Here is a 17,718-nt window from a genome sequence, read left to right as displayed (position 1 = left end):
AAAAAATGACGTCGTTGCGACGTCATTTCACGCAAAGCACGGCGGAAAATTTCTTGACGACGCATGCGCATTTCATTCGGCGCGGGGACGCGCTTCATTTAAATAAAACCCGCCCAATTTGAAATCCGCCGCCAGAAATACACTACGCCGCCATAACTTACGGCACAAAACCGCTGAGGATTCGAAAATGCGCCAGGTAAGGTACGGCGGCGTAGTGTATCTCTGATACGCTGCGCCGATCTACATGTATGTGGATCTGGCCCTATGAGTTTATGACGGGCTAAGGGTGAAATAATGCACTGAAAACATATATGTAACAATATAAATTGTGCCTACAATGCCAGCTCCGGTGCTTGTCTGTCCACTTCCAAGCCAAGGCATGGATGAAGAGGCTTGCATTTTTTCAATGTTAAAAGTAGCTACACCTGTCTGATGAATGGCAGTGGTTGATCCTCTGAAATCAAGGTCATCAGAACTAGGAAAGAAGAGAACTCTTTAGTACTGACTTTATATATTAAAAAATAACACTGAATTAGTGATGGGAGAAAAAAAACCTTTTAGATTCTCTGTCATATTCTTCCCCAATCCACACATAGGGCTGTGCAGCAAGGAGGGCCGACACATCAAGTTCTTGTACATCATGTGTAGAGGCAAGGACAATCTCATTACAGTTCGCCTAAATGAAACACATACAATAGAGCTTTGTTTTAGGTGTATGTGGGGGCAAATAAAAAAAAAAAAAAAAAAAACATATGCAATACATGAACATTTTCCCATTGTTTATCCCTTAAAGGAGAAGTCCATCCAAAGTTCTTTTGGCTGGGCTTCTCCTATGAATCACAGGTGTGCAATTTGTTTTGCACTCTTGTGACCCGTTTTTAGCAGAGGTCACAGAAATCAGTCCAGGCATTGCGTCATCTCGACAAGTCTGGATCCGCCAGAGCTGCTGAGAGCCTGAGACGGCCCCCTCCCCGCCCCTCCACAGCTTGGTGCTCCAGTGAGTGAGGAGAGAGCAGAACGGAGAGCTGCCGAATGACAGTCAGCAGCTCTCTGCTCACGGAGCTGTGAGAACCGAGCCATTGGCGATGTTGGATCGCTCAGTTCTCAGTATAGCGCTGGGGGACAGATGCAGCAACGGACTGATGCTGCATCTACCTAGGTAAGTAGGATTATGGAAAAAAAAAACAAAAAAAAAAACATACTTTTCTTTTAAGGCTCCATGCACACTAGCATTTTTCATAAGCTCAAAAAAAGCTAGAAAAAAAACTAGAAGAGAACGCTAGATGAAAAATGCTGGTAATAGCATTTTTGTACCAGCTTCTAGTGTCTTTTAGAAGAATTTAGAAGCATCTAGGAGCATTAGCATTTTATTGGCAGTTGTTGCAGTACAAAAAAAAGAAAGAAAAAGCTCAAAAAAAGCTTTTAGTAGCGTTTAGAAGCAGTTCAGAGCAAGAAACTTTTTTTTTTCTGCGCCTAGAAGCAGAAGCTCAAAAAATGCTAATAGCCTAATGTAGCATGCAATGACACATAGGATAACACGACTTGGCTTCTAAGAGCAGAAAGAAAAATGCTAACAGCAGCTTCTAGGAGCTTCAAAAAGGCTAGTGTGCATGGAGCCTTTTAAAGATCCTGAATTATAGAAAAATACTCACTGATCTGCTAAAAATGTACTCAGCTACTAAGTCCTGTTGTAAACTAACACACAGCTCTTTTTGAACCGAGTGCCGTCAGCCCTGCCCTGGGATCTTTTGCCAAACTACTCAAACCTTGACTCTGTGTGTGAATGGGCACGCAGGGCAGTGGCTCGGAAACAAGCCTGCTTGGGTGCCCGCATTGCAACCTAGCATTTATTACCAGTTTAAGCGTATGTAATATCATATATTATAAAATCATTAGGTTAGATCAATAAAAAAAGGAGGTCTGTAATTACTTAACCATAATTTTAAAACGGCTTTATGTGGCAGCAATATATACTATGTGACAAATGTACAAAGCACAACCAACATTTTCTGTTGAGCACATAAAATAACCTTCACTGATCCCAATATGGGGTCTACAGTGCACAATGATACCTTATGCAAATAAACACTTGTGCAATGAAGGAAATGCTTGCAATCAATGCAGGTACAGGTTATTATTTCACCACCTACAATCACTCAATGGTTAGTGGTGGAGATTCTTAGTTGTGAAGTTATATTAGGAAACCTGTCATGAGAGAAACATGGAGGCTGATGTTGCAAGTCTTATTCTGAAAAATGCCAATTGCCTAGATGTGTCTGAATTCAATACTTCTGAACCATTGTCTCAGTACAGGTATGCAGTTAGAAACTATTCATAGATCAAATTACAGTGTGTTTCGGTGCCATTTAAAATTAATAGAAACTCGCTGCACCTCAAAAACACATAGCCCAGATGTCAACCATTTACATGTAGTGAAGAAAAAAAAGAAAAAAAGTGACACATGTGTGAAATTAGATTTAAAATGACAAAGCAGCACGCATCCTTAAACGGGTTAACCATGTGTGCTATTCTTTAACCACTTAAGGACCTTGGCTGTTTTTCAGATTTGGTGTTTACAAGATTAAAATATTTTTTTTTTGCTATAAAATTACTTAAAACCCCCAAACATTATATATATTTTTTCTAACACCCTAGAGAATAAAATGGCGGTCATTGCAATACTTTTTGTCACACCGTATTTGCGCAGCGATCTTACAAGCACACTTTTTTGAAAAAAAAAAATCACATTTTTAATTAATAAAATAAAACAGTAAAGTTAGCCCAATTTTTTTTTACATTGTGAAAGATACTGTTACGCCGAGTAAAATGATACCCAACATGTCACGCTTCAAAATTGCGCCCGCTCGTGGAATGGCGTCAAACTTTTAACCTTAAAAATCTCCAAAGGCAACGTTTTTAAAAAATTCTATAGGTTGCATCTTTTGAGCTACAGAGGAGGTCTAGGGCTAGAATTATTGCTCTCGCTCCAACGATCGCGGTGATACCTCACTTGTGTGGTTTGAACACCGTTTTCATATGCGGGCGCTACTCACGTATGCGTTCGCTTCTGCGCGCAAGTAAAGTACCGACGTATATGTACATGAGCGGGTCCCTTAAGTGGTTAAGCAAAATGCAAAGCTTGCTTAAATTGGCTTTCCTATTCCAGTTCTAAATCACTTGCAAAGGCAGAGTTATTGGATAGAAGAAGGTCCTGGACTGCCGCACTCCTTAAAACAATGTCTTTATTTGTACAAATAAAATCCAAAAACAACCAAAGCAATACAGTCAAAACATGGTGAACAGCAAGAAAAAGGTGGCTGACATGTTTCACATCATGTGATGCTTACTCATAGCCAGCACCCTTTTGGTTCAGTGGGACGGAAGCAAAGCCAAGGGATCAGCAGTTTTTAGAGCGGTATTATTTCTCACTTCAAAGGCAGAGTTAGTTATGCATTTACATTTCTCCGCATTTTACCTTGTTGACAGCAAAAGCCATTATAATATCTGACTCCTTGTGAATGATCTTTGCTTTTCCACCTGGGTAACCTAGATCAGCTTCAACCTACAAGAAAGAAAATTTCTTGAATCAAAACAGCAAGTAGAGGAAATATTATTTTCCCCCAAAGCGCACACACAACACGTTTTTAACACATGCAGTGTTCACTTGTTCCAGCACTTTATGGATATAGCAGCTTCATGGACTCACAATGGTTAGACATGAAGAGGAATTTCCCATACCAATGTACACATAATACCGGAAAAAAGTTTTATAAGAGTGTTAAAAGCAGAAAACTAACAAAAGCCAGAAAAGAGCAATCTGCAAGTTTAGCATTCTTGGTTATTGCTGAGGGTAAGTATCTTCCTTTGCTTTAGTAAGGCTGAAGGTGCACACATTAGATACTTGTGATTTAGGCAATGTACATGGGATTAAACCTGGGCTGCCCAGGGGGCAGATTAGAGGAAAACTCCTTTGGCCACCACTGCCGAGGGAGGAATATTATCAGAGCCGGTCTCTCTCCCTGACTGCAACTTTGACAGGCAGAGTTCAGTGCTAGTGTTGTGGGTTTCTGTCTGTCATGTACATATGCAAGCTTTTAGCATCAGCATGCATCTGTATGTTGTTTAAGGCGAGAGATCTTGCTGCTGTGGATCATCAAATAATGGGGCCAGCATGATTTAAGGTCACTCATTATAGTTAACAATTTGAGCATTTACTGAATACCATCAGCAATGTAAATAAAGCCAATGAAGTACCTGTCACCCAGAAGACACCACAGCCAAAATGAAAGACATAAAATGCTGGTACCAGTAAACATGGAGGCGAGTGCTAGAGGTGGAGGAGCCTTTGTAAGACATACTACCTTTTTCTGAAGATCGGTTACGGAAACTACTCTGAAACGCTCCGCATTGTCTTCTACAGACTACATGACATCACACAGTCACAAACACGAAAACACATGCACAAAAAAACACATACAAGAAAAAAAACAAAGAATGAGACATTCCAGATCACTATTTGAAAACCATCTTATTAGCATGACAAATACGGTTCTGATGCTTTGTCATGCACATTAAATGCACATCTTTAACTTACAGACAATGAGCAGATCACAAAAAAATGTATATATACACAAATATAAAATGGTAAAGCAAAATAATACAGCAAGAAAATCATACTTACACAGATCTTTCCATTGCTGCGTGTTCTTAAATTTACTTACCATTTTTAAAATAAATAATGGAACTTAAGAAAATTCTCTACATATTTTAAGCTACGGCCAAACAAATGCTCTCAGAAAATAAAGGGGTTTGCTCTTTGAGAAGCAAAGCATATATAATGTATGATAGAAGGGCAACTGCACAGAATCATGGGATAAAAAGCTTGGTTGTGCCCAGCCACATTATGCTAGGATCTTGCAATAAAATCCACTGAATTACATGAATCCCTTATTTAGGGATATAAAATGGATTTTCAATATTTAGCACATTTGACAAAGTTTCTCAAAAAACACAGGCCGTCAGGATTTCTCTTTTTGTTTGAAGGTTAGTGAAGGTTCTTTTAATAAAAAATCTGAGTTTATTTCACAACACAGTAAATGTGTGTTATGCTAAATGGGCATTAATGTTACCAGGTACATAAGCTCTAGCTATAGAAAATCTTGAGGCACCAACAACCCCTTTACTTGGAGCAGTACAGTCACTTTATACCATTCTGTTTGTAAAAAACACACAATATATTTGCTCTAGAAATTGCTAGTATTCCAAACAGGCACTGAAAGCAAAACAAAAGCACACAAATATAGAGAAGAATGTGCAGCATAAAGACAAGTTTATTTCCAGTGTTTACCTCACTCTGCTTTCTCTTCTTTGTAAAGATATATTTTATAAGGGAGTCCTGCAGAATATCTTGTTTGACCAGGTAATGCCAAAGACGTTTCAAAGGAAATGCAGAATAATCTTTGGACCTGTATCACAGATTCCAAAAAGTATATTAGGATGAACATGTTTAATATGAACAATCACATTTGTGAATATTATCTTAATTATGTTCATTGTGTTTATTATGTGGCCAAACTACAACAGACACAAAGTAAAAATCTATTCCTGAGTAAAAAGAGAATTATAACTGTTATATCCTCGGTGTTGTGAGGGACACAAGACTCTGGGCTGGAACAATGGATGTTTATTCAGTACAGGCTGTACACTGCAACATGCATCTCAGGACATTACAGGTTATCTGCTTCCTACATGTGGTCTCTCTAAGATGGCTACTATACCCCTTGACCCTTGTCATCGCTGCTGGGTGGAGCCAGCCTTAAAGTGCCAGTACATGTGAAACCCTTCAGGTATAACAATAACAACCACACACAAAATGGGCATCAGGGAACCACAACCCAGCTAGGGACACACAACAGTTAGCTGCAGAGACAAGGACAGGATAATTGCCTCTGATAACTCAATAAGGAATCCCCAGACATACTGGTATAACCTAAACAGCAAAGTCCTGTGTGAACAGGAAGCCAACTGTTGAAAACAAAAAACACCTGTATAGATAAGGAATTGGGAAAATGTGCTAATTGGACAAAATAAATGGGAAGTCCGCCAGTATATACCATATATGATCTGAATCTACCAGCAGTAGTTCATGACTGCAGAAAACAATCAGAGCTTTAGATAATACAGCCACTCTCATGAGCAGGGGTCTTCAAACTACGGCCCTCCAGTTGTTCAAAAACTACAATTCCCATCATGCCTAGTCACGTCTGTGAATGTCAGAGTTTTGCCATGCCTCATGGGATGTGTAGTTCCGCAACAGCTGGAGGGCCGTAATTTGAGAATCTCTGCTCATGAGGATACTAGCAAAAAACCGAAGCATGGGTAATAGTGCACCAACAGGTTTTTCTGTTGTTGTATCCTTTGCTCGGGTACGCAACAGCATTAACAGAAGGTTTAAGACGTGTCCCACAATTCACGAGAAAGACATATGTATTTCTAAAGTGGTTCTAAAGCCAGAAGTTTTTTTTTTTACCACATTGCATTACCTGCATAAAAGGCAAAAATAAATAAAAAAATCTTTCACTAGTTGTCCCCCACCCCCCTTCCTTAAATATTTATCCGAGTCCTGTATCTATCCAGTGCTGTGCCTGTCTGCAGCAGCGCTGGTTCTCTTTCTCCCCTCTAACAAGCTCAGAGACAGCAGCAAGAGGAAATGGCAATCAAATGCTGTGAGGAGGGAGCGAGCATGAGCCGCACTGTGTGTCAACAGAGGATCGAGCCTATAGGAGCACCACCATAAGAAGCAGCTTGCTATTGGGTGCACTGAGAAAGGGAGGAGCCAAGAGCGCCGATGTGGGAGGTTCGCGCCTGCTCTGTACCATTACAAAGAGCCTGTAAGTATTACATGATTGTTATTTTTAAATAAGTATGCCTTTACAAACACTATAATATTTTTAGCCTGCTATATATGAATTACATAGAAGTAATTTAGATTTACAATTTCCAGCCAGCAGATGGATCTTTAGGACCATTTTCATGTGTTTACCAGGCTAACCTTAACAGCCTTAATAAAAAAACTGTTCACAAAGCTTAATAGCGTAAAGCGGAGTTCCACCCAAAAGTGGAACTTCTGCTCATTTGTCTCCTCCCCTCCGATGCCACATTTGGCACCTTTCGGGGAGGGGGAGAGGACAGCGGATACCGGTCTGACAGGTAACCTGTCCCCACTTCCGGGAGTCCAGACTGCGACGCATTACATCACAGCCCGGCTCCGGACCCGGTGTAAAGCCGTAATGCTACACTGCCGGGTTCCCTTACCCGCAATGACAGCATCAGCACCCAACAGCTGATGGAAACAGCTGCAGTGCCGGCATCGCTGGACTCCAGGACAGGTAAGTGTCCCTTTATTAAAAGTCAGCAGCTTCAGTATATGTAGCTGCCGGCTTTTAATTTTGCAGGGGTGGGCGAACCCCCTTTTTAAATGCAAATTATACACATGCAGCCGAATAATGCCTCCCTCCTCACTTGTGGAGCTGCATAGCTCCACACAGGCATTCAACAAGAGACATAGTCAGCAAGAAAAAAAAGACCTTGGCCCAGATTCTCAAAAAAGCACCTATCTTTAGGCGGGCGTAGCATATCTCAGATACACTACGCGGCCGTAACTTAGAGCGGCAGGTCCCGTATTCAGAAACATCTTCCGCTCTAAGTTACGGCGGCGTAGTGTATCTGATACGGCGTAAGCCTGCCTAATTCAAACTAGGCTGGTAGGGGGCGTGTTGTATGTAAATGTTTTGTGACCCCACGTAAATTACGCATTTATCGAACGGCGCATGCGCGCGCATGCTCAGTATCACGTCAAATTTTCGAATTAAATTACGCCTGCCCAATGCCTAGTCGACGTGAACGTAACTTACGTCCAGCCCCATTCACGGACGACTTACGCAAACAACGTAAAACACAACGCTGTTCCGACGTTTCCGACGTCCATACCGAACATGACTTACCCCTGCTTTATGAGGGGTAACTTTACGCCAGCGTATGTCTTACGTAAACGACGTATCTTGATACGCCGGGCGCACGTACGTTCGTGAATCGGCGTATCTAGCTCATTAGCATATTCGACGCGGAAATCTACGGAAGCGCCACCTAGCGGCCAGCGTAAATATGCACCCTAAGATACGACGGTGTAAGAGACTTACGCCGCTCGTATCTTAGCCAAATTTATGCGCATCGGATTCTAAGAATCAGCCGCATAGAAACGACGGCTCTCATTCGGACTTATGACGGCGTACATGGCACTACGCCGTCGTAAGTCCTTTGAGAATCTGGGCCCTTGTGTCGTGCAGAAAATCTATACTGATCTGCAAGTGTCAATTTTCTTACCCTAAACATTGAAAAATTATATAATTTGTTAAAAGCTTATTACTTTTAAGAAAATATCAAAACAAATATAACATTGGTAAATATGTTAACCAGGCTGAAAACATCTACATGTATTACATAGCTGCTGTATTATTTTAAAGCAGATTTATGAAAATAGTACAGACCATCAGTCAGCCATGTTCCACATCTAGCATTGATGACCACTTCTACTCACTTAAATGGTGTATTTTCAGGATCCAACATTGCTTTATGCCGAAGAATAGCAGGTCCTGCACCCACAGCCAGCTCAGTTGGAAGAGTGTTTATATAATTAGGAGGTGGGCCCCCAAACTGGTCCATTCTCTCATGCAGAATCTGTTCCCACTTTTCTAGGTTTTTGACAACAGCAATACCAAGCGGGGACTTAACAGGTAGCTCTAAAAAAAAAAAAAAAAAAAAAAAAGAATTTATAATGTTTACAAGACATCTTTAATTTTTCAGAATGCAGAATATTGGCAAGATACAAACAATGGGAACAATTGGGAATTTTTACTTACCTAGGTAGATTTTCTCATCTTGAGGAAGATGGATATGACGAAATCAGAAATACCCCTATTATTTAGGACTTGGCTTTTAAAAAGCAATGCTGTTAAAGCCAGCAACTGAGAAGATGGAACAGAAAGCCTTGAGACAGGAAGTCTGAGCTGTTTGGGCCATCTGCCAGAAATCTGCATGTTTGGGTACCCAAGTTCTCCTGGGCCAATTTGGGGTGATGAGGATTACCTGAATCTGTTCTTCCGCTATCTTGTGGAGTAGTCCAAGAAGAATGCTTGCTGTAGGGAATGCATATACCAGTCTAAACATGCACACCTGGTGTTCTCCATTTCTGACAGAGAATCAGGAAGATCTTTGGATGGAAAGCCCACTCGCCCAAGTCCAGGCATTGGTGACTTAGGAAGTCCACTTGCCAATTTTTCACTCCAGTTTTGTAGATAGAGATTGAAATGTGGTTCTCTGCCCAGGAGAGTACCTGACTTGCTTCCTTCAGGGCTGTCCAACTTTTGGTATTCTCTTGGTGGTTTATGTAGGTCACAGACATGGCGTTGTCTGACTGCAACCTGACTGGCTGACCATGTATTCGATGGGTCCAGCGTAGGATAATCATATGGCTCCTAGTTCCAAAACATTGCTGTGGAGCATCGAATCCTGTTGAGACCAGGTTGCCGGGACAGTAAAGGAACTGCATCTCCTGTCCCTGCCTAACAGGACAGACAGTAAAAGGAACAATTTCCCAGATTCTAGGGCGGAGTCGCAAGTCTACCATATCAGGGAGACTTTTACCTAGCTGCACAGCAGTAGTGGGCAATCCAAAGAAAGAATCTGCTTGTCCCCCATCATTAAAATGTTGATTTGCAAGGGTCTCGAGTAAAAAAGGGCTTGAGGGAGGCTGCCATAAGACCCATAACCTTCATTTAGAAGAGCGTTGTGGGAAGCCTGGTTGACCTGAGAGTCCGGCAACTGGACCTCATAGAAGGAATCCTTTGCTGAGGAAGGACATTTTGTTCCTGCCCAAAATCAGTTCCAAATACTCCAGGAGATGGGAAGGATGGTAGGCAGACATCTTGAAATTAATCACCATCTGAAGGTTTAAAAGTACTGAATTGTCCTTTTAATGCTGGAAACCAACACTGTGGCTGAGGAAACTTCCATGTCTATCCAGGGAACCCATGACGTCAATGCCCTGAGATCTTAGAGCCAGGAGCAGAGCCAGTACTTTTGTAAGGACTCTTGAAATCTCCGACAGTAAAGCATTGGTGTGAGGGAAAGATGGAAATGTTAACATAGGCATCTTGGAAGCCCACTTATGCAATAAATTCCCCTGATCTGAGAAAATATCAGAAGATGAAGGGGGCTTCTGGCTAGACTTTAGAGGATTTTGGGGTCCAAGGCTTGCAATAAAAGGCCAGACCCACTTTTAATATAGAGAAGGATGCCTGGATGGAATGAAAGGGTTCCCTTTCTATGGAAACAGGTAGTATCTACGATAGGAGTAGGCCAATACCTTCCTTTCTAAACGTATCAAGGGGTTCCCCAATTAGTCATTCACGTCAAAAAGCTTGCGTAAAAGATACTTTTAGCAAGCAGGTTCACCCGATGAAACCTTTTACTACAAAATTCTGAGAGCAGTGTCATCCAAGAAACTCAATAGAAGAGGTCTGTCACTATAAAACACTATTAAAAAAAAATGGGGTTTCATAGAGGGTGATTATATGAGGATGCATTGGGGGCATTCCCAGCAATGCTTTTGCAGGTGCCCAATCACCTGACAGTAGCAATATATAAATCCATGCTCTATGACTACAAGTCTTGAAGTCTTCTGTCCTGTATGATTAAGATAGTTAAATCTGAAGCAAATTAAATTAATCTGTCTGTCTATCTATACACAACCAAGCAATTAACTAGGAACACCTGTTCGCATCAAATACTAGAATGAAAAGAAAATATAAAAGGATCTCAGTGATTTTGACCCGTTGCATGGTACCAAATAGGCCGGTATGAATATTTCTGTAACGGGTGATTTACTGGGATTTTAACACAAAACAATCTCTAGAGTTTACTCAGATTAGTGCAAAAAACATCCAGGGAGCAGCAGTTTTGAGGAAAAAAACAGGAGATCAGGGAGAAAAACGACCAGACTGGTTGCAATTGACAGCTATGACAACTAAGATAACCACTAACTGTGATTAGATAAGATAAGAAACATCTCAGAATAAATGTTGAACCCTGAGGTTGATCGACTACAACATTAAAAAGACAACTTCTGCCAGCCACCACCACAAAGCTAAAATGAAAGCTACAGTTGGCACCTGCTCATCAAAACTGGACATATGAATCCTCTAAAAATGTAATGTACAAATAGTAGGCCAGTCACTGGATCTGAATCCAACAGAACACCTTTGGGATGTGGTAGAATGGTAGATTTTCAGCAGGAATGTGCAGTTGACAAATGTGTGAATATTACACGATGTAATCATGTCAACGTGGACCAGAATCTCAAGAAAAGAAGGCCTCCAATATCCTTCATGTTATTAAAGCCCTCCAAGCACTGAAAAGTGTGCCAACTATGAAATTAAAGGTTTAAGAAACCTAATGGTAAAGAGAAAGACCAACCTGTTAATTCCAGTCCAGCGATTGGAAAGAAATTCTTAAGATTATGAACCGCAAGCTTCACCATTGCTAGTCGTACAAGGGTCCAGCTAAAAAACAAAAAAACAAAAAACAGAATATGGTTATATAAAATGCATAAGAATTATGCTTTAAAAGTGTCATACTACAAGTAATAAACAAATCTCCACATCTCATTAAGGAAGTACTTTAGAACTATTAGTGTGTTCATGTCAAATGCAGCTGTTGCCAATCGAACTGAGTGCTGCTGAAACATGTGTTCAAATAGAAAGAGAAGCTTTAGACAAGAAAAGGGTATGTTTGACCCGTTTTGCCTAAAGTTCAAATGCACCACAATTAGAAAAGCTGCATCTGAAGAAACACAACAAAGTCAATAGGAATTAGCTGACCTGCATTTGAATGTGTGTTTAAAAATGTATGTGAAGCACAGGTAAACACTGTCAGTGTACATGAGCCCTAAAGACAGTTGCCAATTTACATTATGTGGCTTATTTTTTTTTTATACAACAGTTAAAATAAGAATTACAAAACATACAATTTCTATATTTTAAGCTTTTATCAATTCCTCATTATATAGGCAGTCAACTCTATTAACCATTAGAGATGGCGAACAGGTTGCATCGAGCAAATGTTCAGCCCGTTCGGCGAACATCCGAATTTGCGGGTAGTTCAGTGTGAAGCACTCAGTGCATTCTAAGGCCCTAATTGGATGAAGCCTTGCTGGTCAGGTGCAAGGCTTTGCCAATTAGCACTGTCAGAGCCCTGATTGGACAAAGTGATTATTACTTTCTCCAATAACGGCTCAGTGCTTAAAGTCCCACCCCACGCATTAAAATATAACTTCCCATAGCCAGCTCTTGTAGTGTGTTGGAGTGGAGATAGGTAGAGCAGTTTGAAACCAGCAGTATGTTCACTTATCACTTATTGTGACTGTGAGTATAGAAAGTTAGGCTGCATTCACACCTGAGCGTTTTGTCGCCTAAAGTGCGACGCTCAAATACGCTAAAAAAAAAATACATTATTCCCTATGGAGATGGTTCACATCTCCACTCCAAGCCGCCTGATGCTGAACGCCTGAAGCGCGTATCGGGCGGTTTGGTCGTTTTTGAGCGTTTTTATTTCCCATAGAAAGTAATGGAAACGCTCGATTCAAGCGACTAGCGCGACAACAAGCGTTTGCTACGGGCGTTTCGCTGCTTTAATCAATAGAACATTTCACCCAGGCAGAAGATTAAAAAAATCTACCAACATAGCAACAAGTGATGAAAAGATGATAACAGTGCACGTGTAGGTTGCAAACACACTTGAGCTCATCCTTAGCAACCATACTATGCCATCAGATTATGGAGCCGTTATCTCCCGTCCCACTTTCCACAGCTCATCTGTGTGGGCCTTTTTTTAGCACATGTGCAGCTGATCGCACTGCTTCAATTAGTAATCTCTGCCGCAAGCAGATCAAGCGTGACAAATTTACATAATTTGGTAGTGCAGTGTTTCTTAAACAGGTACCCAAGTTTGCAAGATCTTCTAAAGCAGTGGTTCTCAACCTGGTGTTTGGGACCCCCTCTGGGTCAAATGATTTTACAGCGGTCACCAAAGCCTGGGCCTGGGCTAACTAAATGTTAAATGTAAAAATAAAAGGTGTTCTGTCACATTAGCAAGCATGCAAGGTTTGCTGTTGCTTTTAAAACTAAACAGTCCGTTGGATTTCTAAATACTGTATTTTAAGCATATAAGCTCAGTTTTGTGTTGAAAATAACGATGAAATATATGATCGAACACACACAGCAGGGCTCCTCCACCTGTCAGTGATTATTGTGGGGGATGATTTTGTCCCCATAGTGTGTGTGTGTGAGAAGACAGGACACACGGTGTGGAGGGGAGGGATGTGTCAGGCTTATACAATGTATTCAGTGCTGGGGATGCCGAAGAGCATCCTCCCCCGTCCAGGAACAAACACTCGGCCTCCCCCTCCCCCCCCCCCCCGGGCTCCGCACCACGTCTCCTTCTCCCTTCACACACGGCTCCGGCAAAAACACTGACACACACGCTGCCTGCTTGTAACGCCCCCGCTGATTGGTTTGGAGGCAGGGCAGCTCTGGGTCGTTGCTTCTGTTCTGCATCCTGATTGGCCGAGTGCTAGTGTTTAGTTTCCCCCCTCCTCCTTTCCTGTCAGTCAGTGTACTGGAGTGAGAGGAGGCTGAGGGAGCTCACAATCTACAGATCATACGGATCACATGTGTGCCGATCCGACTAGGTTGATCCGTGCGGATCACGGATCAATGACGATCCGTTGCACCCCTAACCAAAAGAAAGCTCTATTTGTGGGAAAAAAAGGGCGTTAATTTTGTTTGGGAGCCACGTCGCACGACCGCGCAATTGTCATTCAAAGTGCGACAGTGCTGAAAACTAAAAATTGGTCTGGGCAGGAAGGGGGTGAAAATGCCCTGTATGGAAGTGGTTAAGAGGTCCTGTTATGCTTTTTTTCTATTACAAGGGATGTTTACATAGGAATAAAAGTGACACATTTTTTTTTTTTTTTTTAAAGAACATTGTAAAAAAAAAAAAAAGAAATGTAAAATACGATATATATATATATATATATATATATATATATATATATATATATATATATATATATATATTTTAAATGTGCTCTGTCCTGCCGAGCTTGCGTGCAGAAGCGAGCGCATACGTGAGTAGCGGCCGCATATGAAAACGGTGTTCAAACCATTTTAGCCCTAGACCTTTACTGTCACTCAAAACATGCAACCTGTAGAATTTTTTAAATGTCGCCTATGGAGATTTTTAAAGGGGAAAAGTTTGTCACCTTTCCACGCGCGGGCGCATCTTTGAAGCGTGACATGTTGGGTATCAGTTTACTTGGCGTAACATCATCTTTCACAATATTAAAAAATTAGGCTAACTTTACTGTTTTTTTTTTTTATTAAAAAATAAGACAAGTGCATTTTTTTCCTCCCAAATGGTGCACTGATGCACAAATACGGTGTGACAAAAAGTATTGCAACGACCGCCATTTTATTCTTAAGGGTGTTATAAAAAATATATATATAAAGTTTGGGGGTTCAAAGTAATTTTCTAGCAAAAAAAATAAATAAAAGATTTTAAACTTGTAAAGTCTGAAAAATAGGCCCGGTCTTAAAGTGGTTAAGAAACTCTGCACCCTAAAACTTCTAAGGCCCTAATTGGATGAAGCCTTGCTGGTCAGGTGCAAGGCTTTGCCAATTAGCACTGTCAGAGCCCTGATTGGACAAAGTGATTATTACTTTCTCCAATAACGGCTCAGTGCTTAAAGTCCCACCCCACGCATTAAAATATAACTTCCCATAGCCAGCTCTTGTAGTGTGTTGGAGTGGAGATAGGTAGAGCAGTTTGAAACCAGCAGTATGTTCACTTATCACTTATTGTGACTGTGAGTATAGAAAGTTAGGCTGCATTCACACCTGAGCGTTTTGTCGCCTAAAGTGCGACGCTCAAATACGCTAAAAAAAAAATACATTATTCCCTATGGAGATGGTTCACATCTCCACTCCAAGCCGCCTGATGCTGAACGCCTGAAGCGCGTATCGGGCGGTTTGGTCGTTTTTGAGCGTTTTTATTTCCCATAGAAAGTAATGGAAACGCTCGATTCAAGCGACTAGCGCGACAACAAGCGTTTGCTACGGGCGTTTCGCTGCTTTAATCAATAGAACATTTCACCCAGGCAGAAGATTAAAAAAATCTACCAACATAGCAACAAGTGATGAAAAGATGATAACAGTGCACGTGTAGGTTGCAAACACACTTGAGCTCATCCTTAGCAACCATACTATGCCATCAGATTATGGAGCCGTTATCTCCCGTCCCACTTTCCACAGCTCATCTGTGTGGGCCTTTTTTTAGCACATGTGCAGCTGATCGCACTGCTTCAATTAGTAATCTCTGCCGCAAGCAGATCAAGCGTGACAAATTTACATAATTTGGTAGTGCAGTGTTTCTTAAACAGGTACCCAAGTTTGCAAGATCTTCTAAAGCAGTGGTTCTCAACCTGGCGTTTGGGACCCCCTCTGGGTCAAATGATTTTACAGCGGTCACCAAAGCCTGGGCCTGGGCTAACTAAATGTTAAATGTAAAAATAAAAGGTGTTCTGTCACATTAGCAAGCATGCAAGGTTTGCTGTTGCTTTTAAAACTAAACAGTCCGTTGGATTTCTAAATACTGTATTTTAAGCATATAAGCTCAGTTTTGTGTTGAAAATAACGATGAAATATATGATCGAACACACACAGCAGGGCTCCTCCACCTGTCAGTGATTATTGTGGGGGATGATTTTGTCCCCATAGTGTGTGTGTGTGAGAAGACAGGACACACGGTGTGGAGGGGAGGGATGTGTCAGGCTTATACAATGTATTCAGTGCTGGGGATGCCGAAGAGCATCCTCCCCCGTCCAGGAACAAACACTCGGCCTCCCCCCCCCCCCCCCCCCCCGGGCTCCGCACCACGTCTCCTTCTCCCTTCACACACGGCTCCGGCAAAAACACTGACACACACGCTGCCTGCTTGTAACGCCCCCGCTGATTGGTTTGGAGGCAGGGCAGCTCTGGGTCGTTGCTTCTGTTCTGCATCCTGATTGGCCGAGTGCTAGTGTTTAGTTTCCCCCCTCCTCCTTTCCTGTCAGTCAGTGTACTGGAGTGAGAGGAGGCTGAGGGAGCTCACAATCTACGGATCATACGGATCACATGTGTGCCGATCCGACTAGGTTGATCCGTGCGGATCACGGATCAATGACGATCCGTTGCACCCCTAACCAAAAGAAAGCTCTATTTGTGGGAAAAAAAGGGCGTTAATTTTGTTTGGGAGCCACGTCGCACGACCGCGCAATTGTCATTCAAAGTGCGACAGTGCTGAAAACTAAAAATTGGTCTGGGCAGGAAGGGGGTGAAAATGCCCTGTATGGAAGTGGTTAAGAGGTCCTGTTATGCTTTTTTTCTATTACAAGGGATGTTTACATAGGAATAAAAGTGACACATTTTTTTTTTTTTTTTTAAAGAACATTGTAAAAAAAAAAAAAAGAAATGTAAAATACGATATATATATATATATATATATATATATATATATATATATATATATATATATATATATATATTTTAAATGTGCTCTGTCCTGCCGAGCTTGCGTGCAGAAGCGAGCGCATACGTGAGTAGCGGCCGCATATGAAAACGGTGTTCAAACCATTTTAGCCCTAGACCTTTACTGTCACTCAAAACATGCAACCTGTAGAATTTTTTAAATGTCGCCTATGGAGATTTTTAAAGGGGAAAAGTTTGTCACCTTTCCACGCGCGGGCGCATCTTTGAAGCGTGACATGTTGGGTATCAGTTTACTTGGCGTAACATCATCTTTCACAATATTAAAAAATTAGGCTAACTTTACTGTTTTTTTTTTTTATTAAAAAATAAGACAAGTGCATTTTTTTCCTCCCAAATGGTGCACTGATGCACAAATACGGTGTGACAAAAAGTATTGCAACGACCGCCATTTTATTCTTAAGGGTGTTATAAAAAATATATATATAAAGTTTGGGGGTTCAAAGTAATTTTCTAGCAAAAAAAATAAATAAAAGATTTTAAACTTGTAAAGTCTGAAAAATAGGCCCGGTCTTAAAGTGGTTAAGAAACTCTGCACCCTAAAACTTCATTATCCAATATCATAATTACACCAAATTTCCACACTACCTTCAAAAACTGCTGAGCGTTTTGGAAGAACTTCTTATTTTCAAGTCTACTTATGTTTTTTTCTTAAAAAGATGCCCATACAATTTTGCTTCATTATATCAATCTTTCCCCAATTAGCTTTTGCTAAAAAAACAATTCTAAACATTCAGCCATGCAGTTCTGACACCATCTGTGGACTTTACTGTCCTCTCCTGCTACTAAAAGCAAAAAAGTGGCACAATAAGATTTGTAAGCAGGTTGCCAAGTACAAATGCATGTGTACAACAAAAGTAAATTCATTATCTCTTTTACCTGTAAGAACTAGAATTTGTGTGCTCTTGTATTTGTGTATCAGAGAGAAATGCATCATCATCCTCATCATCATCACTTGGAATACTTTCATCTGAGTCATAAATAACCCCACTGTCAGACAGAGGAAGGAATGGCTGCAATA

General features: G+C 41.2%; 1 protein-coding gene across 9 annotated transcripts in view; it reads right to left on the bottom strand.

Moving 5' to 3' along the window:
- Window positions 1-17,718, bottom strand: part of DMXL2 (Dmx like 2) — a 250,506-nt gene that overhangs the window by 39,386 nt on the left and 193,402 nt on the right. For 5 of the 9 annotated variants that reach the window (XM_040342664.1, XM_040342665.1, XM_040342666.1 and 2 more), the window contains 8 exons: window positions 17,577-17,710; window positions 11,533-11,618; window positions 8,597-8,798; window positions 5,348-5,465; window positions 4,362-4,421; window positions 3,476-3,562; window positions 555-676; window positions 337-475 (listed from right to left, as the gene is read on the bottom strand). In XM_040342664.1, the coding sequence (XP_040198598.1) occupies window positions 337-475; window positions 555-676; window positions 3,476-3,562; window positions 4,362-4,421; window positions 5,348-5,465; window positions 8,597-8,798; window positions 11,533-11,618; window positions 17,577-17,710 (948 nt within the window). The remainder of the gene's footprint in view (window positions 1-336; window positions 476-554; window positions 677-3,475; window positions 3,563-4,361; window positions 4,422-5,347; window positions 5,466-8,596; window positions 8,799-11,532; window positions 11,619-17,576; window positions 17,711-17,718) is intronic. The other 4 variants (XM_040342667.1, XM_040342672.1, XM_040342670.1 and 1 more) reach the window with 1 other exon arrangement.

Source organism: Rana temporaria, chromosome 3 (genome assembly GCF_905171775.1).
Source record: "Rana temporaria chromosome 3, aRanTem1.1, whole genome shotgun sequence".
Taxonomy (NCBI): domain Eukaryota; kingdom Metazoa; phylum Chordata; class Amphibia; order Anura; family Ranidae; genus Rana; species Rana temporaria.
Note: the sequence above shows the minus strand (reverse complement) of the source record. Positions and strands in the feature narration are given on the sequence as shown.